The sequence below is a fragment of the Nerophis ophidion genome, linkage group LG08 (genome assembly GCF_033978795.1).
Source record: "Nerophis ophidion isolate RoL-2023_Sa linkage group LG08, RoL_Noph_v1.0, whole genome shotgun sequence".
Lineage (NCBI taxonomy): Eukaryota > Metazoa > Chordata > Actinopteri > Syngnathiformes > Syngnathidae > Nerophis > Nerophis ophidion.
Genome location: NC_084618.1, coordinates 19,630,434 through 19,651,880, shown reverse-complemented (window position 1 = coordinate 19,651,880; position 21,447 = coordinate 19,630,434). Strand labels below are relative to the sequence as shown.

Below are 21,447 nucleotides of genomic sequence, written 5' to 3'. Positions count from 1 at the left end.
TAAAATATTAGTACTGCATTTAAAATGATGGAACTGTAATGAAAATAGTAGTACTGCTTTTAAAATGTCGGTACTGCATTTAAAATATTAGTAGTGTATTGATGATATTAGTACTGCATTTAAAATGTTAGTACTGCTTTTAAAATATTAGTTTTGCATTTAAAATGATGGTACTGTATTCAAAATAGTAGTACTGCTTTTAAAATGTCGGTACTGCATTTAAAATATTAGTACTGCATTTAAAATATTAGTACTGTATTGATGATATTAGTACTGCATTTAAAATGTTAGTACTGCTTTTAAAATATTAGTACTGCATTGAAAATGATGGTACTGTTTTGAAAATATTAGTACTGCTTTTTAAATGTTGGTACTGCATTTAAAATGTTAGTACTGCTTTTAACATAGTACTACTTTTAAAATGTTAGTACTTCATTTAAAGTATTATTACTCCATTTAAAATGTTAGTACAGCATTGAAAATATTAGTACTGCTTTTGAAATGTTAATATTGTATTGAAAATATTAGTACTGCATTTAAAATGTTAGTACTGCATTTAAAATGTTAGTACTGCATTTAAAATGTTAGTACTGCATTGCAAATGTCCGTACTGCATTTAAAATGTTAGTACCGCATTTGAAATATTAGTACTGTATTGAAAATATTAGTACTGATTTTAAAATGTTGGTACTGCATTTAAAATGTTAGTACGGCTTTTAAAAAAATGGTACTGTATTGAAAATATTAGCATTGATTTTAAAATCTTAGTACTGCATTTCAATTGTTAGTACTGCTTTTAAAATATTAGTACTGCATTGAAAATATTAGCACTGCTTTTAAAATGTTAGTACTGCATTTAAAATATTAGTACTGCATTTAAAATGATGGAACTGTAATGAAAATAATAGTACTGCTTTTAAAATGTCGGTACTGCATTTAAAATATTAGTAGTGTATTGATGATGATAGTACAGCATTTAAAATGTTAATACTGCTTTTAAAATATTAGTACTGCATTTAAAATGATGGTACTGTATTGAAAATAGTAGTACTGCTTTTAAAATGTCGGTACTGCATTTAAAATATTAGTAGTGTATTGATGATATTAGTACTGCATTTAAAATGTTAGTACTGCTTTTAAAATATTAGTACTGCATTGAAAATGATGGTACTGTTTTGAAAATATTAGTACTGCTTTTAAAATGTTGGTACTGCATTTAAAATGTTAGTACTGCTTTTAACATAGTACTACTTTTAAAATGTTAGTACTTCATTTAAAGTATTATTACTCCATTTAAAATGTTAGTACAGCATTGAAAATATTAGTACTGCTTTTGAAATGTTAATATTGTATTGAAAATATTAGTACTGCATTTAAAATATTAGTACTGCATTGCAAATGTCCGTACTGCATTTAAAATGTTAGTACCGCATTTAAAATATTAGTACTGCATTGATGATATTAGTACTGCATTTAAAATGTTAGTACTGATTTTAAAATATTAGTACTGCATTGAAAATGTTGGTACTGCATTTAAAATGTTAATTCTGCTTTTAAAATATTAGTACTGCATTTAAAATGTTAGTACTGCATTTAAAATGTTAATTCTGCTTTTAAAATATTAGTACTGCAGTGATGATATTAGTACTGCATTGAAAATGTCCGTACTGCATTTAAAATGTTAGTACCGCATTTAAAATATTAGTACTGCATTGATGATATTAGTACTGCATTTAAAATGTTAGTACAGATTTTAAAATATTAGTATTGCATTGAAAATTATGGTACTGTATTGAAAATATTAGTACTGATTTTAAAATGTTGGTACTACATTTAAAATATTAATACTGCATTTAAAATGTTAGTACGGCTTTTAAAAAATTGGTACTGTATTGAAAATATTAGCACTGATTTTAAAATCTTAGTACTGCATTTAAATTGTTAGTACTGCTTTTAAAATACTAGTACTGCATTGAAAATATTAGCACTGCTTTTAAAATGTTAGTACTGCATATAAAATGATGGAACTGTAATGAAAATAGTAGTACTGCTTTTAAAATGTCGGTACTTCATTTAAAATATTAGTACTGTATTGATGATATTAGTACTGCATTTAAGATGTTAGTACTGCTTTAAAATATTACTACTGCATTTAAAATGATGGTACTGTATTGAAAATAGTAGTACTGCTTTTAAAATGTCGGTACTGCATTTAAAATATTAGTACTGTATTGATGATATTAGTACTGCATTTAAAATGATGGTACTGTAATGAAAATAGTAGTACTGCTTTTAAAATGTCGGTATTGCATTTAAAATATTAGTACTGTATTGATGATATTAGTACTGCATTTAAAATGTTAGAACTGATTTTAAAATATTAGTACTGCATTGAAAATGATGGTACTGTATTGAAAATATTAGTACTGCTTTTAAAATGTTGGTACTGCATTTAAAATGTTAGTACTGCTTTTAACATAGTACTACTTTTAAAATGTTAGTACTTCATTTAAAGTATTATTACACCATTTAAAATTTTAGTACAGCATTGAAAATATTAGTACTGCTTTTGAAATGTTAATATTGTATTGAAAATATTAGTACTGCATTTAAAATGTTAGTACTGCATTGCAAATGTCCGTACTGCATTTAAAATGTTAGTACCGCATTTAAAATATTAGTACTGCATTGATGATATTAGTACTGCATTTAAAATGTTAGAACTGATTTTAAAATATTAGTACTGCATTGAAAATTATGGTACTGTATTGAAAGTATTAGTACTGATTTTAAAATGTTGGTACTGCATTTAAAATATTATTACTGCATTTAAAATGTTAGTACGGCTTTTAAAAAATTGGTACTGTATTGAAAATATTAGCACTGATTTTAAAATCTTAGTACCACATTTAAATTGTTAGTACCGCTTTTAAAATACTAGTACTGCATTGAAAATATTAGCACTGCTTTTAAAATGTTAGTACTGCATTTAAAATATTAGTACTGCATTTAAAATGATGGAACTGTAATGAAAATAGTAGTACTGCTTTTAAAATGTCGGTACTGCATTTAAAATATTAGTAGTGTATTGATGATGTTAGTACTGCATTTAAAATATTAGTACTGCTTTTAAAATATTAGTACTGCATTGAACATGATGGTACTGTATTGAAAATATTAGTACTGCTTTTAAAATGTTGGTACTGCATTTAAAATGTTAGTACTGCTTTTAACATAGTACTACTTTTAAAATGTTAGTACTTCATTTAAAGTATTATTACACCATTTAAAATTTTAGTACAGCATTGAAAATATTAGTACTGCTTTTGAAATGTTAATATTGTATTGAAAATATTAGTACTGCATTTAAAATGTTAGTACTGCATTTAAAATATTAGTACTGCATTGCAAATGTCCGTACTGCATTTAAAATGTTAGTACCGCATTTAAAATATTAGTACTGCATTGATGATATTAGTACTGCATTTAAAATGTTAGTACTGATTTTAAAATATTAGTACTGCATTGAAAATGATGGTACTGTATTGAAAATATTAGTGCTGATTTTAAAATGTTGGTACTGCATTTAAAATATTATTACTGCATTTAAAATGTTAGGATGGCTTTTAAAAAATTGGTTCTGTATTGAAAATATTAGCACTGATTTTGAAATCTTAGTACTAAATTCAAATTGTTAGTACTGCATTTAAATTGTTAGTACTGCTTTTAAAATATTAGTACTGTATAGAAAATATTAGCACTGCTTTTAAAATGTTAGTACTGCATTTAAAATATTAGTACTGCATTGAAAAAAAATAGTACTGCATTTAAAATGGTACTGCATTTAAAATCTTAGTACTGCTTTTAAAATGTTAGGACCACATTGAAAATATTAGTACTGCATTTAAAATGTTAGTACTCATTGAAAAACAACCCAAAAGTGGTTCATCATCTTGAAAACCCCAAAATTAAGTAAAGACCCCTGTAACCCAAAAAATGGGTTGCTCTTCATAAAAAATACTCCAACATTTAACACTAGCAACCCATAAATTGGGTTACCAAATTTACCCAGCGTTTTTAAATGTGTGATTGGAAATGTTTTTCTATTTATTTATTTTTTAAACAACTTCTGATGTATTTATTTTTCAAATCTGAGTTGTATTTCCTGAAAATGAACTCTCAGCCGAGGGGTGACAAACAGTCTGTTGTCACGGATTCAATACCAACACGTTCCTGGAGTCTCATTTTAGACGGTTTGAAAAGTTTCTCCAGCAGAACCTAAAAAGTAATTCCACTGCACTTGTGTGCTCTTTGTCAGCCCAACTAAAAAATACCGCAGTGATGAAGTCTGGGTGTGATGACGCGACACAAAAACACTTTGAGAATCAAATTAAAGGAGATATTTCCGAGAGAAAATAACATGCAGTACACCTTTTGACCACTTGAGGACAGCAGATCCCCCCACTGGCATGTCATGAGGCAGGTGGTTGACATCAGAGTCTCCCACTTCCATCTCCATGGCAACGACTAGGCCACACACCAAGGAGAGTAGAGGTATTTGTGTTGTGTTTGCACTAATATCAATATATACTTTCTACTTGAGTTGTTACTTTGTGTGTTTCTCTTCTGTGTGCGACTTTGTGACCATTTTTCATCATGTCTTTTTTTTGGATGTTTGTCAAAGTCCTGAGAGGGGAAACAAATATCCTTCAACTGATTCATGTCATTTAAACAAACACACAAACACGGGTACACAAACACAGCGTACGAGAACATTTAGCATGTTGTCATGTTGCATGAATGGTTCTCAAACCTCAGAAAACAAGTACCACCTTAATGACCAACATTAAAATAAATTAGCGTAGTAGACGTAAGTATTCATTAAGTACCAACATTAGAATACAGTAGTGTAGTAGGGCCAAGTATTCATTAAGTACCACAATAATGACAACATTAGAATACAGTAGTGTAGTAGGCCTAAGTATTCATTAAGTACCACCATAATGACAACATTAAAATACAGTATGTAGTAGGCCTAAGTATTCATTAAGTACCACCATAATGAGCAACATTAGAATACAGTAGTGTAGTAGGCCCAAGTATTCATTAAGTACCACCATAATTAACATTACAATACAGTACCATAGTAGACCTAAGTATTCATCAAGTACCACCATAATGACAACATTAAAATACAATAGCATAGTAGGTCTAATTATTCATTAAGTACCACCATGATGACAACATTAAAATACAGTAGCGTAGTAGGCCCGAGTATTCATTAAGTACCACCATAATTAACATTAAAATACAGTAGCATAGTAGACCTAAGTATTCATCAAGTACCACCATAATGATAACATTAAAATACAATGGCATAGTAGGTGTAATTATTCATTAAGTACCGTCATAATGACCAACATTAAAATACAGCAGTGTAGTAGGCCTAAGTATTCATTAGGTACCACCATAATGACAACATTAAAAATACAGTATGGAGTAGGCTTAAGTATTCATTAAGAACCGTCATATTGACAACATTAAAATACAGCAGTGTATTAGACCCAAGTATTCATTAAGTACCACCATAATGAGAACATTAAAATACTGTAGTGTAGAAGGCCTAAGTATTCATTAAGTACCACCATAATGACAACATTAAAAATACAGTAGTATAGTAGACCCAAGTATTCATTAAGAACCGTCTTAATGACAACATTAAAATACAGTAGCATAGTAGACCCAAGTATTCATTAAGTACCACCATAATGACCAACATTAGAATACAGTTGCGTAGCAGGCCCAAGTATTCATTAAGTACCACCATGATGACAACATTAAAATACAGTAGCATAGTAGACCCAAGTATTCATTAAGAACCGTCATAATGACAACATTAAAATACAGGAGTGTAGTAGACCCAAGTATTCATTAAGTACCACCATAATGACAACATTAAAATACAGGAGTGTAGTAGACCCAAGTATTCATTAAGTACCACCATAATGACAACATTAAAATACAATAGCATAGTAGGTCTAAGTATTCATTAAGTACCACCATAATGACAACATTAAAATATAGTAGCATAGTAGGCCCAAGTATTCATTAAGTACCACCATAATTATCATTAAAATACAGCAGTGTAGTAGACCCAAGTATTCATTAAGTACCACCATAATGACAACATTAAAATACAACAGCATAGTAGGTCTAAGTATTCATTAAGTACCATCATAATGACAACATTAAAATATAGTAGTGTAGTAGGCCCAAGTATTCATTAAGTACCACCATAATTAACATTAAAATACAGTAGCATAGTAGACCTAAGTATTCATTAGGTACCACCATAATGGCACCATTAAAATACAGTAGTGTAGCAGGCCTAAATATTTAATAAGTACAGTAGCATAGTAGACCTGTGAATGTGAAGTAATGCGTATTCTATATTAATAGGTGAAGTAATGCATCCATCCATCCATCATCCATCTTCTTCCAATTATTTATATTAATATGTGAAGTAATCCATCCATACATCTTCTTCTGCTTATTTATAATTATATGTTAAGTAATCCATCCATCCATCCATCCATCTTCTTCCACTTATTTATATTAATATTTCAATAATCCATCCATCTTCTTCTGCTTATTTATAATTATATGTTAAGTAATCCATCCATCCATCCATCCATCTTCTTCCACTTATTTATATTAATATTTCAATAATCCATCCATCTTCTTCTGCTTATTTATAATAATATGTTAAGCAATCCATCCATCCATCCATCTTCTTCCACTTATTTATATTAATATTTTAATAATCCATCCATCTTCTTCTGCTTATTTATATTAATATGTTAAGTAATCCATCCATCCATCCATTTTCTTCCACATATTTATATTAATATGTGAAGTAATCCATCCAATCTTCCATTTTCCTCTTATTTATATTAATATGTGAAGTAATCCATCCATCATCCATCCATCCATCCATCCATCATCCATCTTCCGCTTATTTATATTAATATGTGAAGTAATCCATCCATCTTTTCCCCTTATTTATATTATGTGAAGTAAAACATATTATTTTGTGAAGTAATAAATATGTTATATTGATATTTTTAATATGTGAATTAACAAATATATTGTATTATGTAAAATAATACGTATTAATACCTAAAGTAATACATATTTTACATTAAATGTAAAGTAATTATTATTTTTACATTAATATGTGAAGTAATAAATATATTAAAATGTGAATGCATATTTTGTATTATAATGTAAACTAATTTATGTGTTGTATTGATATGTGAAGTAATACATATTTTATATTAATATTTAAACCAATAAATATTTTATATTAATATGTGAAGTAATAAATATGTTATATTGATATGTGAGGAAATATATATTTTATATAAATATTTAAACCAATAAATATTTTATATTAATATGTGAAATAATAAATATGTTATATTGATATGTGAAGTAATATGTATTAAATATCATTATGTGAAGTAAAAAATATGTTTTATTAATATGTGAAGTAATAAATATTTTATATTAATGTGATGTAACAACGGTTGTAGCTGAGCTAGGCACCAGCGCCCCCCACAACCTCCAAAGGGGAATAAGCGGTAGAAAATGGATGGATGGAATATGTGAAGTAAGTACTTATTATATGAGATTTGAATCCCCGTGTAGCTAATATGATACGTACAACTCTTGACAGGCCATTTCATAATGTGCCACAATATAGTGCACCTGCATGCACGCCCATCATCATCATCATCACTGTCACATGCGACTGCAAGGCTGACATCTGGCAACACAAACCATGACACGCTAACGATGATGTGAGTGTGGTTATGTACATTTGAGTACACCTTTAAATACAACATGTGTACAATATATTAATATGCATACAGTATAGTTGATACTGCAGTATGTACTGTAAATGTATAGTACACATATTAATATGCATACAGGTGGTCCTGCAGAATGTACTGTAAATGAGAACAACTTGACTAAAAAGCATATTAGAAGGATGCAATCAAATGAAGATGATGAATATATTATCCAGAAGTAAAGTGATATTGTTAAAAATTCAAGTCATGATTTAAGATATTATTAAATATTAAAGTCATGATTTGACATCATCAATGAGTCATGTTCATCAGTCCTCACATCAATCATCCTTCTGACCTGCTCTGCTTCTGGACCACGTGCTGGTCACTAATCTCACACACGCTCACTGACTCCGCCACCGTCGTCCTGTCTGCTGCTGTCCCGTGGAATCACACTTTTTGTCCCAGCAAGAAGAAAAGTCCTCACCTGCAACGAGGAAACCTTTTTTGAAGACTGTTTTATTTATTTGTTTTTCTACAATGAGAGCAAACTTGCAGACTGCATTTCTTTGACATCATTTTCCACATCTGCAGGCAAGATGCTGAAGGTCGCGTGGTGTGTGGCGTGTGTGGTGGCGACAGCTGCCGTGCTGACAACACAGGGTGAGTGTTCATGGTTTTACTGTTTGCACCATCAGTAGGACACTTTGCATCAAGTCTTTTTTACAGCAACAGTCTTTGTTGTGCATTTGGAAAATAGCAACATGCCATGCTGATGATTATATTTGTAAAAGGCACATGCCTAAGGCATGACAAAAAAAAAAAACCTACTTCAAACATTACATCTGAATGTATTTATTTGTGAGTATTATTGTTGCACATCCTGGTTGTATTGCAGCACTAATCATTTTAATTTTTAACAAAAAAAGGGATATTTTTTAATAGAACGTTGCAACGTTTTTGCAATTAAAAAAAAAAAGTTGTGTTACGTTTGTAATTAATTTCACTAAAGTGCATAATCACAGAAGTGAAGGGGATCCTAAAACATAAACAAAAAGACAAGCAAAAATAAAGAGGAGGAGTTACTGTATGAAAGGAGAATGTTTACTAACATTAACCATTCAACAGATACCAAAGAAGAAAAGGAATATACCAATCAATATACCTTGTGTGTATGTGTGTGTGTATATATATATATGTTTATGTGTACATATGTATAAATATATATGTTTGTATATATACATATATGTGTGTCATGATATATATGTGTATATGTGTAAATATATATACATATATATGTATATATGCATATATGTACAAATATATACATATACACACATATAAATACACACATATGTATATATGTATAACATAATATGATAATAAATATATTAATGTTTGTACATATATACATACACACACGTATATATATGTATGTATATATATATATATATATATATACATATATGTAAACACATATATACACGTACATATATATATATATATATATATATATATATATATGCATATATATATATATATATATGTATATATATGCATATATATATATGCATATATATGCATATATCTATATATATGCATATAGATGCATATATGTATATATACATATATATGCATATATATGCATATATATATGCATATATATATGAATATATATGCATATATATTAATATATATATGTATATATATATATGCATATATATGAATATATATATATATGCATATATATATATATATGTATATATATGCATGTATATGAATATATATATATATATATATGTATATATATATATATATTCATATATATACATATATATATATATGTATATATATGCATATATATATATACACACATATGCACATACATATGCATATATATATATATATATATATATATATATATATATATATGCATATATATATATGCATGTATATATATATATATATATATATATATATATATACGTATATATATATGCATATGTATATATATGCATATGTATATGCATGTATATATATGCATATGTATATGCATATATATATACATATATACGCATATATATATATATATATATATATATATATATATATATATATACACATATATATAGGTTTTGGGTTCAAGGTCTTTTCTGTATGGCGTTTGCTTGTTCTCCCCATGACAGTGTGGGTTCTCTCTTAGTACTCCGGCTTCCTCTCTCCTCCAAAGACATGCACCTGATAGGTTGATTGTCAACACTAAATGGTCCCGAGTGTGTGAATGTTGTCTGTGTTGGCCCTGTCATGAGGTGGACTCTTATCCACGGTCTACTTCGGTAGGAAATGGATGGATGGAAAACAATGATTTATGTGTTATTATTTTGATAATACAATAATATTAATGATTGTTATTATTATGTTTCTGAGATAATTTTCCACTCTTATTTGCTACTTGCTTCACAGGATTATGCTTTTCAAACCCCAGCCCATAGGGGGGCGCCCCTACATGGGCTAACTAATACTATTTCTCTCTCTTCCTCCCCCAGATGTTGAAAGCCAACTTGTTTCTGAAGATCCACAACCTTCAGTTCCACTTCCTGTTTACCCCACAGTCAATTTCCAGGTGCTCAACGTGGACCACGTGCTTCTGAGGCAGCACTCTCCCAGTTCTCAGGGCAACTCCAGCCTGAAGACTCACATTCAGACGTTCCTCATCACCGATTCAAGTCCCGGTCTTCTTCAACCAACTGTCAACGCCTCCTTTGGTTCACTGACCGTGGACGCCCCCATTGCGCCAGACCTGCTCCTCGGCGGGCGCAAGATCCTGCCCGTCATCGTGGGCCGCCAGGTGCGCGCCTCGTCCCCAACCGCTAGGATCCTCTTCCACATGCCTGCCGAAGCCGAGGTCGAGGGGAAGTCTGATGAAGACCGGATGAGAACGGAGAAGGACAGAGCTCACTGTGTGACGGCGTACGCCTTTTGGGGGACCAGGGAAGTCCGCGGGTCGTGCTTGGTGTCTCCCGGTGGATTCTGTGTGGCGCAGCTAAACCCAGAACCCGCGTGGTTCAGCCTGTCCAATCCGGCCGGCAGCTCCAGCAAAGAAACCGGAAGAAGCAACCCTGACAAAGGAGTCCAGGAGAACCTTGTGGAGGTCTACTTCCAGAGTCGAAGGGACCGCACGGGACAGTGCGTGCCTCAGGACAGCCTGCAACGGGCTGGGAGAGGCGGGGTTCACGATGGGACGGGGACTCCCATGAGGAGAATCGGAAGCGTGACCCTGCTCCAAAGTCCACCTGGCCACCCAGCCTTTTTCCGTCTAAGACTAGGGGGTGCTGTGGTCATCCAGACCTCCTCCAAGCCCTTGAAGACCAACAATACGGCAACGTTTAACGTCTTCCTGGCCGGCACCTCCACCTTGGAGACGTTCACGCTCAGGTATGTCAGGATTTTCTCAAAGTGAAGTTTCACAAATAAACGCTTTCATTGCTTGTCCAAGATCGCCTGTCAGAAGGTCTTGAAGAAAAGTCGAGTCAGTCCAAGATAACTCGTCACAAGTCGAGTCGGCACTTGGAGAACTTTGTCTTTGTTGACTCCTTAGTTGTGTGTGTTGGTCTACACCAATCAATCATCAATCATCAATCATCGAATCGGAATCGGTCAAGTATCAAAAATATCACAGACTACCCAGACAAATGGGCCACTTTTCAAACAAGCACAACTCCCCGCATTTCTCACCTCTTTGGAACCGTTCCACCATTATATCGTCTAGGACAATTGTGCAAATATTTTCAAAAAAGTTTTCCCAAAATTTCCAGGAAATTCCCATTCAAATGTATGGACATATTCATAGTTATACAATGCCTTCAATTTTCAAAATGTTGCGGCATTTTTTTTTACCCGATTTTGACCTTTCAACCATCCACACACACACTACTCTTCCGAGATATTGAAGGCATAATGATTTTTTCCTATCCCAAAATTCACGGTTTTCCGGGATTTCCAGGAATTTCTCCCCATTGACAATGACTGAGCATTATACAATCTACTTCATATCCCACATTATTCATCCGATTTGAACCGTTCCACTATCCACACACTCCACTCAACTTGGAAAATCAAACTAACATTTTCCAAGTTAATACAATTCCATGAATTCCAAAAATTCCCGGTTTTCCCTAGCCCTATTTTTACGTCTTTCCCAAAAAATTTCCCAGTCCACATTTTTCAACCAAATCCAACCATTGAACTATCAAAACATTCCTCTCAGTTGGAACAAAAAAAGTTAGTTTTTTTTTTCCCTACAAATTCCCGTTTTGTCCAAAATTCCAGGTATTCCCAAATAGGTGAAACATTTTCAACCAATTCCAAAAATTCAAACTTATTTATATAATTTAGGACAATTGTGCTAGTATCAATATTTTCAAAAATGTTTGGTTTTCTCGAAATTCCCAAAATTTTTTTCATACGGCGTTGATGTGCAAATTGCTACGGCATTTTTTTGGTGTAGCACCGGCCGCAATGTTGACATGCGGAGTTTCAAGCCCTTTTCATTCTCTAGCGGGTAACTTTTCCAAAAATGGTACAAATTAGTTGTGCTGCTTCTTTTTGTAGCAACGCTTTTGCCGCATACTTAACATATTACGGTTGCCTGTTCAACATCTTCCCGCTTGAAGCCAAACCACCCCCAGGCGATGGACCCTGTGCTGTTTTTCTTAGTAATTAGTTCTTCTTCCTCCATTTGTTACTCTCGTATTACCACTGGCACCGCTCCGCTTGTCACCAAGTCTGTTCATAACCTTTATGGACAGAATTTCTAGGCGCAGTCAGGGCGTTAAGGGGCTCCGGTTTGGTGGCTGCAGGATTAGGTCCCTGCTTTTAGCAGATGATGGGGTCCTGATGGCTTCACCTGGCCAGGATTTTCAGCTCTCACTGGATCGGTTCGCAGCAGAGTGTTAAGTGACCTTCATGTCCGAGTCCATGGTTCTCGCCCGGAAAAGGATGGAAGGTCATCTCCGGGTTGGGGAGGAGACCCTGCCCCCAAGTGGAGGAGTTCAAGTACCTCGGAGTCTTGTTCACGAGTGAGGGAAGAGTGGATGGTGAGATCGACAGGCGGATCGGTGCGGAGTCTTCAGTAATGCGGACTCTGTATTAAGAAGGAGCTGAGCCGAAAGGCAGAGCTCTCAATTTACTTCGGGTTATGACCGAAAGGACAAGATCACGGGTACAAGCGGCCGAAATGAGTTTCTTCCGCCGGGTGGGGATAGGGTGAGAAGCTCTGCCATCCGGAGGGAGCTCAAAGTAGAGCCGCTGCTCCTCCACATTGAGAGAAGCCAGATGAGGTGGTTTGGGCATCTGGTCAGGATGCCACCTGTTTAGGGCACGTCCGACCGGTATGGGGCCACGGGGAAGACTCAGGACACATTGGGAAGACCATGTCTCCCGGCTGGCCTGGGAACGCCTCGGGATCCTCTCGGGAAGAGCTGGACGAAGTGGCCGGGGAGAGGAAATTCAGGGCTTCCTTGCTTAGGCTGCTGCCCCCGCCAACCAACCTCGGATAAGCCAAAGAAGATGGATGGATGGCAATTAATTTGAGATTTTTTTTTTTTTTCCGACACCCTTATCAAGCTTATGCTTGCGAGTACGAGAGGATGATTTAGTCGGATATTACGGGGTTTACTGTGACGTTCGCTCTGGCATCTTGTGTATCAAAATAACAATTGAGGTTCAGGCACTCTGAGGTTTCCCATGCAGTAGAATGTTTTTTTTAATTAGAATACTAACTACTCTTCTGACTGAGCTGCGTCTCTAAATTTATCATCTAATCCGTCGATTTAGTGATATCATGCTGCGCGCACACTGGACATAATCTGCAGGAAAACGGAGAGCCATGCGAAGGTACACGTATTAATCCACATGCGCCAGTATCATGAATCTTCAGAACCGATGACGCTCGGTTCTTACATGAAACCAGGTTGACCCCTCCCCCCGAGGTTTGCATTCACCTGAAATCACCCTCCAAATCCGAGCGTAGGGTCCAAGTACTTGTCAGGACTCGCATGAGGACTACTAGTCCCGCTCCTACTGGAAATAAGAGCCAAGGCTCACGTTGACCGAGGAGCTTGTCTTCCAGGAGACGTCTCCGCTCTACTTGGCGTCCACGGACCCGAGGTTGAGTCCATTCCAGCCGGGAGACGGGCAGGATAATCTGCAGCTGTGATTGAAAATGAATCAAGAGGTTATTTACCCTTAAAAGTTGGGACCATTTCAGCCCACTGTGAGGATTAAGGCGGCACATCTGTGTGCGTGTTGCAGTATGTAGTAGGGCTGGGCGATACGGCTGATAACTGTATCACGATATCAGTGTTTATACCAGTCGATATTGATTACTATTGATTATTTTATCACCTGTAGCGGGGGTCGGCAAACCGCGGCTCAAGAGCCACATGCGGCTTTTTAGCGCCGCCCTAGTGGCTCTCTGGAGCGTTTTCAAAAATGTATGAAAAATGGAAAAAGATGAGAGGAAAAAATATTTTTTGTCTTAATATAGTTTCTGTAGAAGGACAAACATGACACAAACCTCCCTAATTGTTATAAAGCACACTATTTACTAAGGCCGCGAATCATTGGGTGTCCCACGATTTGATTCAATATCGATTCTTGGGGTCACGATTCGATTATATATCCATTTTTTTCGATTCAACGCGATTCTCGATTCAAAAACGATATTTTTTCCGATTCAAAACGATTCTGTATTCATTCAATACATAGGATATCAGCAGGATCTACCCCAGTCTGCAGACATGCTAGCAGAGTACTAGATTTTATTTAAAAAAAAAATATATATATATATACACTTGTAAAGGACAATGTTTTATCAACTGATTGCAATAATGTAAATTTGTTTTAACTAATAAACGAACCAAAAATATGACTTATTTTATCTTTGTGAAAACATTGGACACTGTGTGTTGTCAAGCTTATGAGATGCGATGCAAGTGTAAGCCACTGTGACACTATTGTTCTTTTTTTTTTATTTTTATAAATGTCTAATGATAATGTCAATGAGGGATTTTTAATCACTGCTATGCTGAAATTATAACTAATATTGATACTGTTGTTAATATTCATTTTTGTTTCACTTATTTTGGTTTGTTCTGTGTCGTGTTTGTGTCTCCTTTCAATTGCTCTGTTTATTGCAGTTCTGAGTGTTGCTGGGTCAGGTTTGGTTTTGGAATTGGATTGCATTGTTATGGTATTGCTGTGTATTGTTGTGTTGGATTGATGATTAAAAAAAATAAAAAAAATGAGAGTCGATTCTGAATCAAACAACGTGAGAATCACGATTCGTATTCGAATCAAATTTTTCCCACACCCCTACTATTTACATTAAACATGCTTCACTGATTCGAGTATTTGGCGAGCGCCGTTTTGTCCTACTAATTTTGGAGGTCCTTAAACTCACCCTAGTTTGTTTACATGTATAACTTTCTCCGACTTTCTAAGACTTCTTTTTCTGTCTCATTTTGTTCACCTAACTTTTCATGTTGTGCATTTATGCACAAAGGTGAGTTTTGTTGATGTTATTGACTTATGTGGAGTGTGCTAATCAGACATATTTGGTCAATGCGTGACTGTAAGCTAATCGATGCTAACATGCTATTTAGGCTAGCTATATGTACATATTGCATCATTATGCCTCATTTGTAGCTATATTTGAGCTCATTTAGTTTCATTTAAGTCCTCATAATTCAATTTATATCTCATGACACATTATCTGTATGTAATATGGCTTTTATTTTTTTAAATATTTTTTGTTTCTGTATTTTTGCTCCAATATGGCTCTTTCAACATTTTAGGTTGCCGACACCTGACCTTTAAGAAGTAAGGAGGTGGATAATAATACATTTTTATTTGTAATATGTGATTATAAATGAAAGGAAATGTCAACACCATCATGGAAAACACTCCAATGTCAACAAAATGTTAAAATCACATTGAAGACTTAACAATTATCTCTTAAAATGAAGGAATATAGAAGACATGCTTCATAAAGTATAAGAAAATAGTGCAAAGTGTGAAAATGTCATGATGTTACAGCAGTGTTTTTCAACCACTGTGCCGCGGCACGCTAGCACACTAGTGTGCCGTGAGCTACAGTCTGGCGTGCCGTGGGAGATTATCTCATTTCACCTACAAACCCCATTTCCATATATTGTTTATTGTTCTTCGGTCAATGGTCAACAAAGCAAACAAACAGTTGTACATTCATAGATTGAAAATAAAAAGTTGTACATTCATAGATTGAAAATAAATAATGTTACAGACCGAAAGGGTTTAGGCTGATGTTAAACACGTTTTGCGCCTAACCCTATAAACAATTTCAAGTACAAAATAAACTTCCGAAAATTATAAAATGTCCTTTGCACAACTTATTATAAATACACATTATAAACAACATTATAAACAACATGAACGTAGTTCAATTTTATACACAGTACAGGCATGTGAAATATCCTTGTGTTAGATGTAAATATAAACGGAATACAATGATTTGCAAATCATTTTCAACCCATATTCAGTTGAATATGCTACAAAGACAACATACTTGATGTTCGAACTGATAAACATTTTTTTTTTTATGCAAATAATAATTAACTTAGAATTTCATGGCTGCAACATGTGCCAAAGTAGTTGGGAAAGGGCATGTTCACCACTGTGTTCCATCACCTAACAATAACAACAAATTATTATTATAAGTATTGTGTGACTGTCCAAACATTCCCACAAACAAGATTTTACAACAAAATATAATCTATTTTTTATTATTCTGGCGCATAAGTTTGGCTCGCTCCACAGCCCACAGTTCTCAGCCAATCAGAACCGTTCCGGTATCAAAAAATTCGGCTTGACTGGAAATCGTTCGCTCCCCAACAACGTTTTGACAAAATGTCCTGGATTACCCAGAATTCCCAGTTTCCCCCTGATCCCCTGATATAGGACAATTGTGCGAGTATCAATATTTTCAAAAATGTCAAGTTCTCCCAAAATTCCTAAAATTTCCAGGAAATTCCCATTCAAATGCATGGACATATTCATAGTTCTACAATGCCCTACATTTTCAAAATCCTGTGCCATTTTTAAAACCACTCTTCCCATATATCGAACCCAAAATATTTGTTCTCTTTCCACAAATTCTAGTTGTTAATAATTTGAAGTCAGGCTTATATCTAGTGTTTGATTGACAGAAATTGTGACAAAAAGCAGCAGTAATGTAACTTGTGATACCAATGTCATTATGGGGATGGCACCAGATGTGTCATCACCATGGCAACCCAGCATCACACCTTCTTCTACACAGTCTAAAAGCGGCGACTCAAACTAAAGCTGATGATACTTCCAGCGCCGGAGTGGATTTGGGTGCTTTATATTTCATACTTGGATGTTTGGATATCACGTCCACATGACTATCGATCCACACATTGATTGCTACACGCGGAAGTTGAAATTCTGGTGCTGTCTGTGTGCACTTTGAGTCCGACCTTGACCCCGCAGTCTCGCTGCTCATTGATTAGTCGGCCGACTGCTTGCTGATTGAGGCTGCAGGAGTGCCAAATGATATCAGCAGATACTGCTTGGATACGGAACACAAGTGATATCGGCAGATACTGCCTGGATACGGTACTTGATAAACATCTCATTTGTTTCCCTGCTTGTTGTGTCCCCACACAGGACCACGATGAAGTCTGGACTGGCGTTCAGCGCGCTGCGAGCCAGCGACTCGGCGTCATGGGACGTGAAGGCGCAGCCTGGCAGCGTGGGCTTGCCCAACACCGTATCGTTTGTGTGCAAAAGGAAGGTTGCTGGCACGTCGAAGAGGTCAGTTGGTACTTGAAGACTGGATCAGTCGCACGCATTTGACGACTGCTTTGAACGGGACTTTTTTCCACCAGAATACACTTAACAGCTTTAAAGATGTTTTAAAAACACAAGTTTTCATTTATTTGGTAGTTTGTCAGAATTAGACACGCTCAAGTGTGTGCATCCTGGCTCAAATACTGTACAATATGTACTAATAAATATATGTATTAATAGCTACATGTGCTAATAACTATATGTGCTAATAACTATTCGTGCTAATAACTATTCGTACGAAAAACTATATGTGCTAATACCTATATGTGCTAATAACTATATGTGCTACTAACTATTCGTGCTCTATTCATAGCTAGTATGTAGAAGTGTCTGGTTGTATCTGTTGCTTTAATGTCTTTAATGTCCTCTGTGTTCTTTGATGTTTGATGTTTCCCTCTTACATACATGGAAGAGGGATGTGTACCATGGCTATGAGTTGTTGTTTTTTCCCTTGGCCTCAGTCTGCACCTCCTCTCCAGGGCCCAGGCTAAGACCGATTTTTTTTATTTTGTTTTAATCTTCTATTCCCCCTCCTTGTTTACCTGTATCTCATCTTTTTGTGAGGGGCGCTGGAAGCCGGCAGACCCGTCAGCGATCCTGTTCTGTCTCCCTGTAATGTTTGTCTAAAGTTGAATGGGATTGTGCTGAAAATTTTAATTTTCCTGAAGGAACTCTCCTGACGGAATAAATAAAGTACTATCTAATCTAATCTACTAACTATGCGTGCTAATAACTATTCGTGCTAATAACTATATGTGCTAGTAACTATATGTGCTAATAACTATTATGTGCTAATAACTATTATGTGCTAATACCTATATGTACAAATACCTATATGTGCTAATAACTATATGTGCTAATAACTATATGTGCTAATAACTATATGTGCTAATAACTATATGTGCTAATAACTATATGTGCTAATAACTATATGTACTAATAACTACAGTATATGTGCTTACTAACTATATGTACTAATACCTATATGTACTAATAACTATATGTGCTAATAACTATATGTACTAATAACTATTATGTGCTAATAACTATATGTACTAATAACTATTATGTGCTAATAACTATGTGTGCTAATAACTATATGTACTAATAACTACAGTATATGTGCTAATAACTATATGTACTAATACCTATATGTACTAATAACTATATGTGCTAATAACTATATGTGCTAATAACTATATGTGCTAATAACTATATGTACTAATAACTATATGTCCTAATAACTATATGTACTAATAACTATTATGTGCTAATAACTATATGTACTAATAACTATTATGTGCTAATAACTATGTGTGCTAATAACTATATGTACTAATAACTACAGTATATGTGCTAATAACTATATGTACTAATAACTATATGTCCTAATAACTATATGTACTAATAACTATATGTGCTAATAACTATATGTACTAATAACTATTATGTGCTAATAACTATATGTACTAATAACTATTATGTGCTAATAACTATGTGTGCTAATAACTATATGTACTAATAACTACAGTATATGTGCTAATAACTATATGTACTAATACCTATATGTACTAATAACTATATGTGCTAATAACTATATGTGCTAATAACTATATGTACTAATAACTATATGTGCTAATAACTATATGTACTAATACCTATATGTGCTAATAGCTATATGTACTAATACCTATATGTGCTAATACCTATATGTACTAATACCTATATGTACTAATAACTACAGTATATGTGCTAATAACTATATGTACTAATACCTATTTATACTGATAACTATATGTCCTAATAACTATTTGTACTAATAACTATATGTACTAATACCTATATGTGCTAATAACTATCTGTACTAATAACTACAGTATATGTGCTAATAACTATATGTACTAATAACTATATGTGCTAATAACTATATGTACAAATAACTATATGTGTTAATAACTATAAGTACTAATACCTATATGTATCCATCCATCCATTTCCTACCGCTTATTCCCTTTCGGGGTCGCGGGAGGTGCTGGCGCCTATCTCAACTACAATCGGGCGGAAGGCGGGGTACTAATAACTATATGTGCTAATAACTATATGTGCTAATAACTATATGTACTAATACCTATATGTGCTAATAACTATATGTACTAATAACTATATGTACTAATACCTATATGTGCTAATAACTATCTGTACTAATAACTACAGTATATGTGCTAATAACTATATGTACTAATAACTATATGTGCTAATAACTATATGTACTAATAACTATATGTGCTAATAACTATAAGTACTAATACCTATATGTATCCATCCATCCATTTTCTACCGCGTATTCCCTTTCGGGGTCGCGGGGGGTGCTGGCGCCTATCTCAGCTACAATCGGGCGGAAGGCGGGGTACTAATAACTATATGTGCTAATAACTATATGTGCTAATAACTTTATGTACTATTACCTATATGTGCTAATAACTATATATACTAATAACTAGATGTACTAATACCTATATGTACTAATAACTATATGAGCTAATAACTATATGTACTAATAACTATATGTGCTAATAACTATATGTGCTAATAACTATATGTACTAATACCTATATGTGTTAATAACTATCTGTACTATTACCTATAAGTGCTAATAACTATATGTACTAATAATTATATGTGCTAATAACTATACGTGCTAATACCTATATGTGCTAATAACTATCTGTACTAATACCTATCTGTACTAATAACTATACGTGCTAATAACTATACGTGCAAATAACTATATGTGCTAATAACTATATATACAAATACCTATATGTACTAAAAACTATATGTGCTAATAACTATATGTACAAATAACTATATGTGCTAATAACTATATGTAATAATAACTACATGTACTAATAACGATATGTACTAATAAATATATGTGCTAATAACTATATGTACTAATACCTATATGTACTAATAACTATATGTACTAATAACTATATGTGCTAGACTTATTACTTTGTCACATTGGGGCAGCATTGGGGACATATTAGAGCATCATTGGGGACACAATAGGGCCACATCGGGGACACATTGGGGCAGCATTGGGGACACATTAAAGCAACATTGAGGACACATTAGGGCCTCACTTGAGCCACATCCGGGACACCTTAGGGCGACTTTGGGGCACATCCGGTACACATTATGGCGACATTGGGCACACAGAGCCACATTGGGGACACATTAGGGCAGCATTAGGCCACATTGGGGTAACATCTGGTACACATTAGGGTGACATTGGGCCACATTAGGGCCTTTCTTGGACCACACTGGGGCCACATCCGGGACACCTTACGGCGACATTGGGGTCTATCAGGTACACATTGGGCCACTTTGTGGCCACATTGGGGACACATTAGGGCCTCTATTGGGCCACATTACAGTGAAATTGGGCCACATTTCGGGCATCATTGGGGCCACATCCGGTACACATTAGGGCGACATTGGGAGACATTGTGGCCACATTGGGGACACATTAGAGCCACATTGGGGACACATTAGGGCCTCTCTTGGGTCACATTGGGGCCATTGTACCGCGGATGTCGTCGTGGCTTGTGCAGCCCTTTGAGACACTTGTGATTTTGGGCTGTGTAAATAAACATTGATTGATTGATTGCTGACATCC

At 34.3% G+C, this 21,447-nt stretch overlaps 1 protein-coding gene across 1 annotated transcript in view; it reads left to right on the top strand.

Annotated features, from left to right (window-relative positions):
• The first annotated feature begins 8,236 nt into the window (after positions 1-8,236).
• LOC133557485 (transmembrane protein 132D-like) overlaps positions 8,237-21,447 on the top strand; it is a 47,138-nt gene continuing 33,927 nt past the window's right edge. Inside the window, exons 1-3 of the mRNA XM_061907960.1 lie at positions 8,237-8,516; positions 10,400-11,288; positions 17,583-17,729. Of these exons, the coding sequence (XP_061763944.1) occupies positions 8,453-8,516; positions 10,400-11,288; positions 17,583-17,729 (1,100 nt within the window). The 5' untranslated portion in view covers positions 8,237-8,452. The remainder of the gene's footprint in view (positions 8,517-10,399; positions 11,289-17,582; positions 17,730-21,447) is intronic.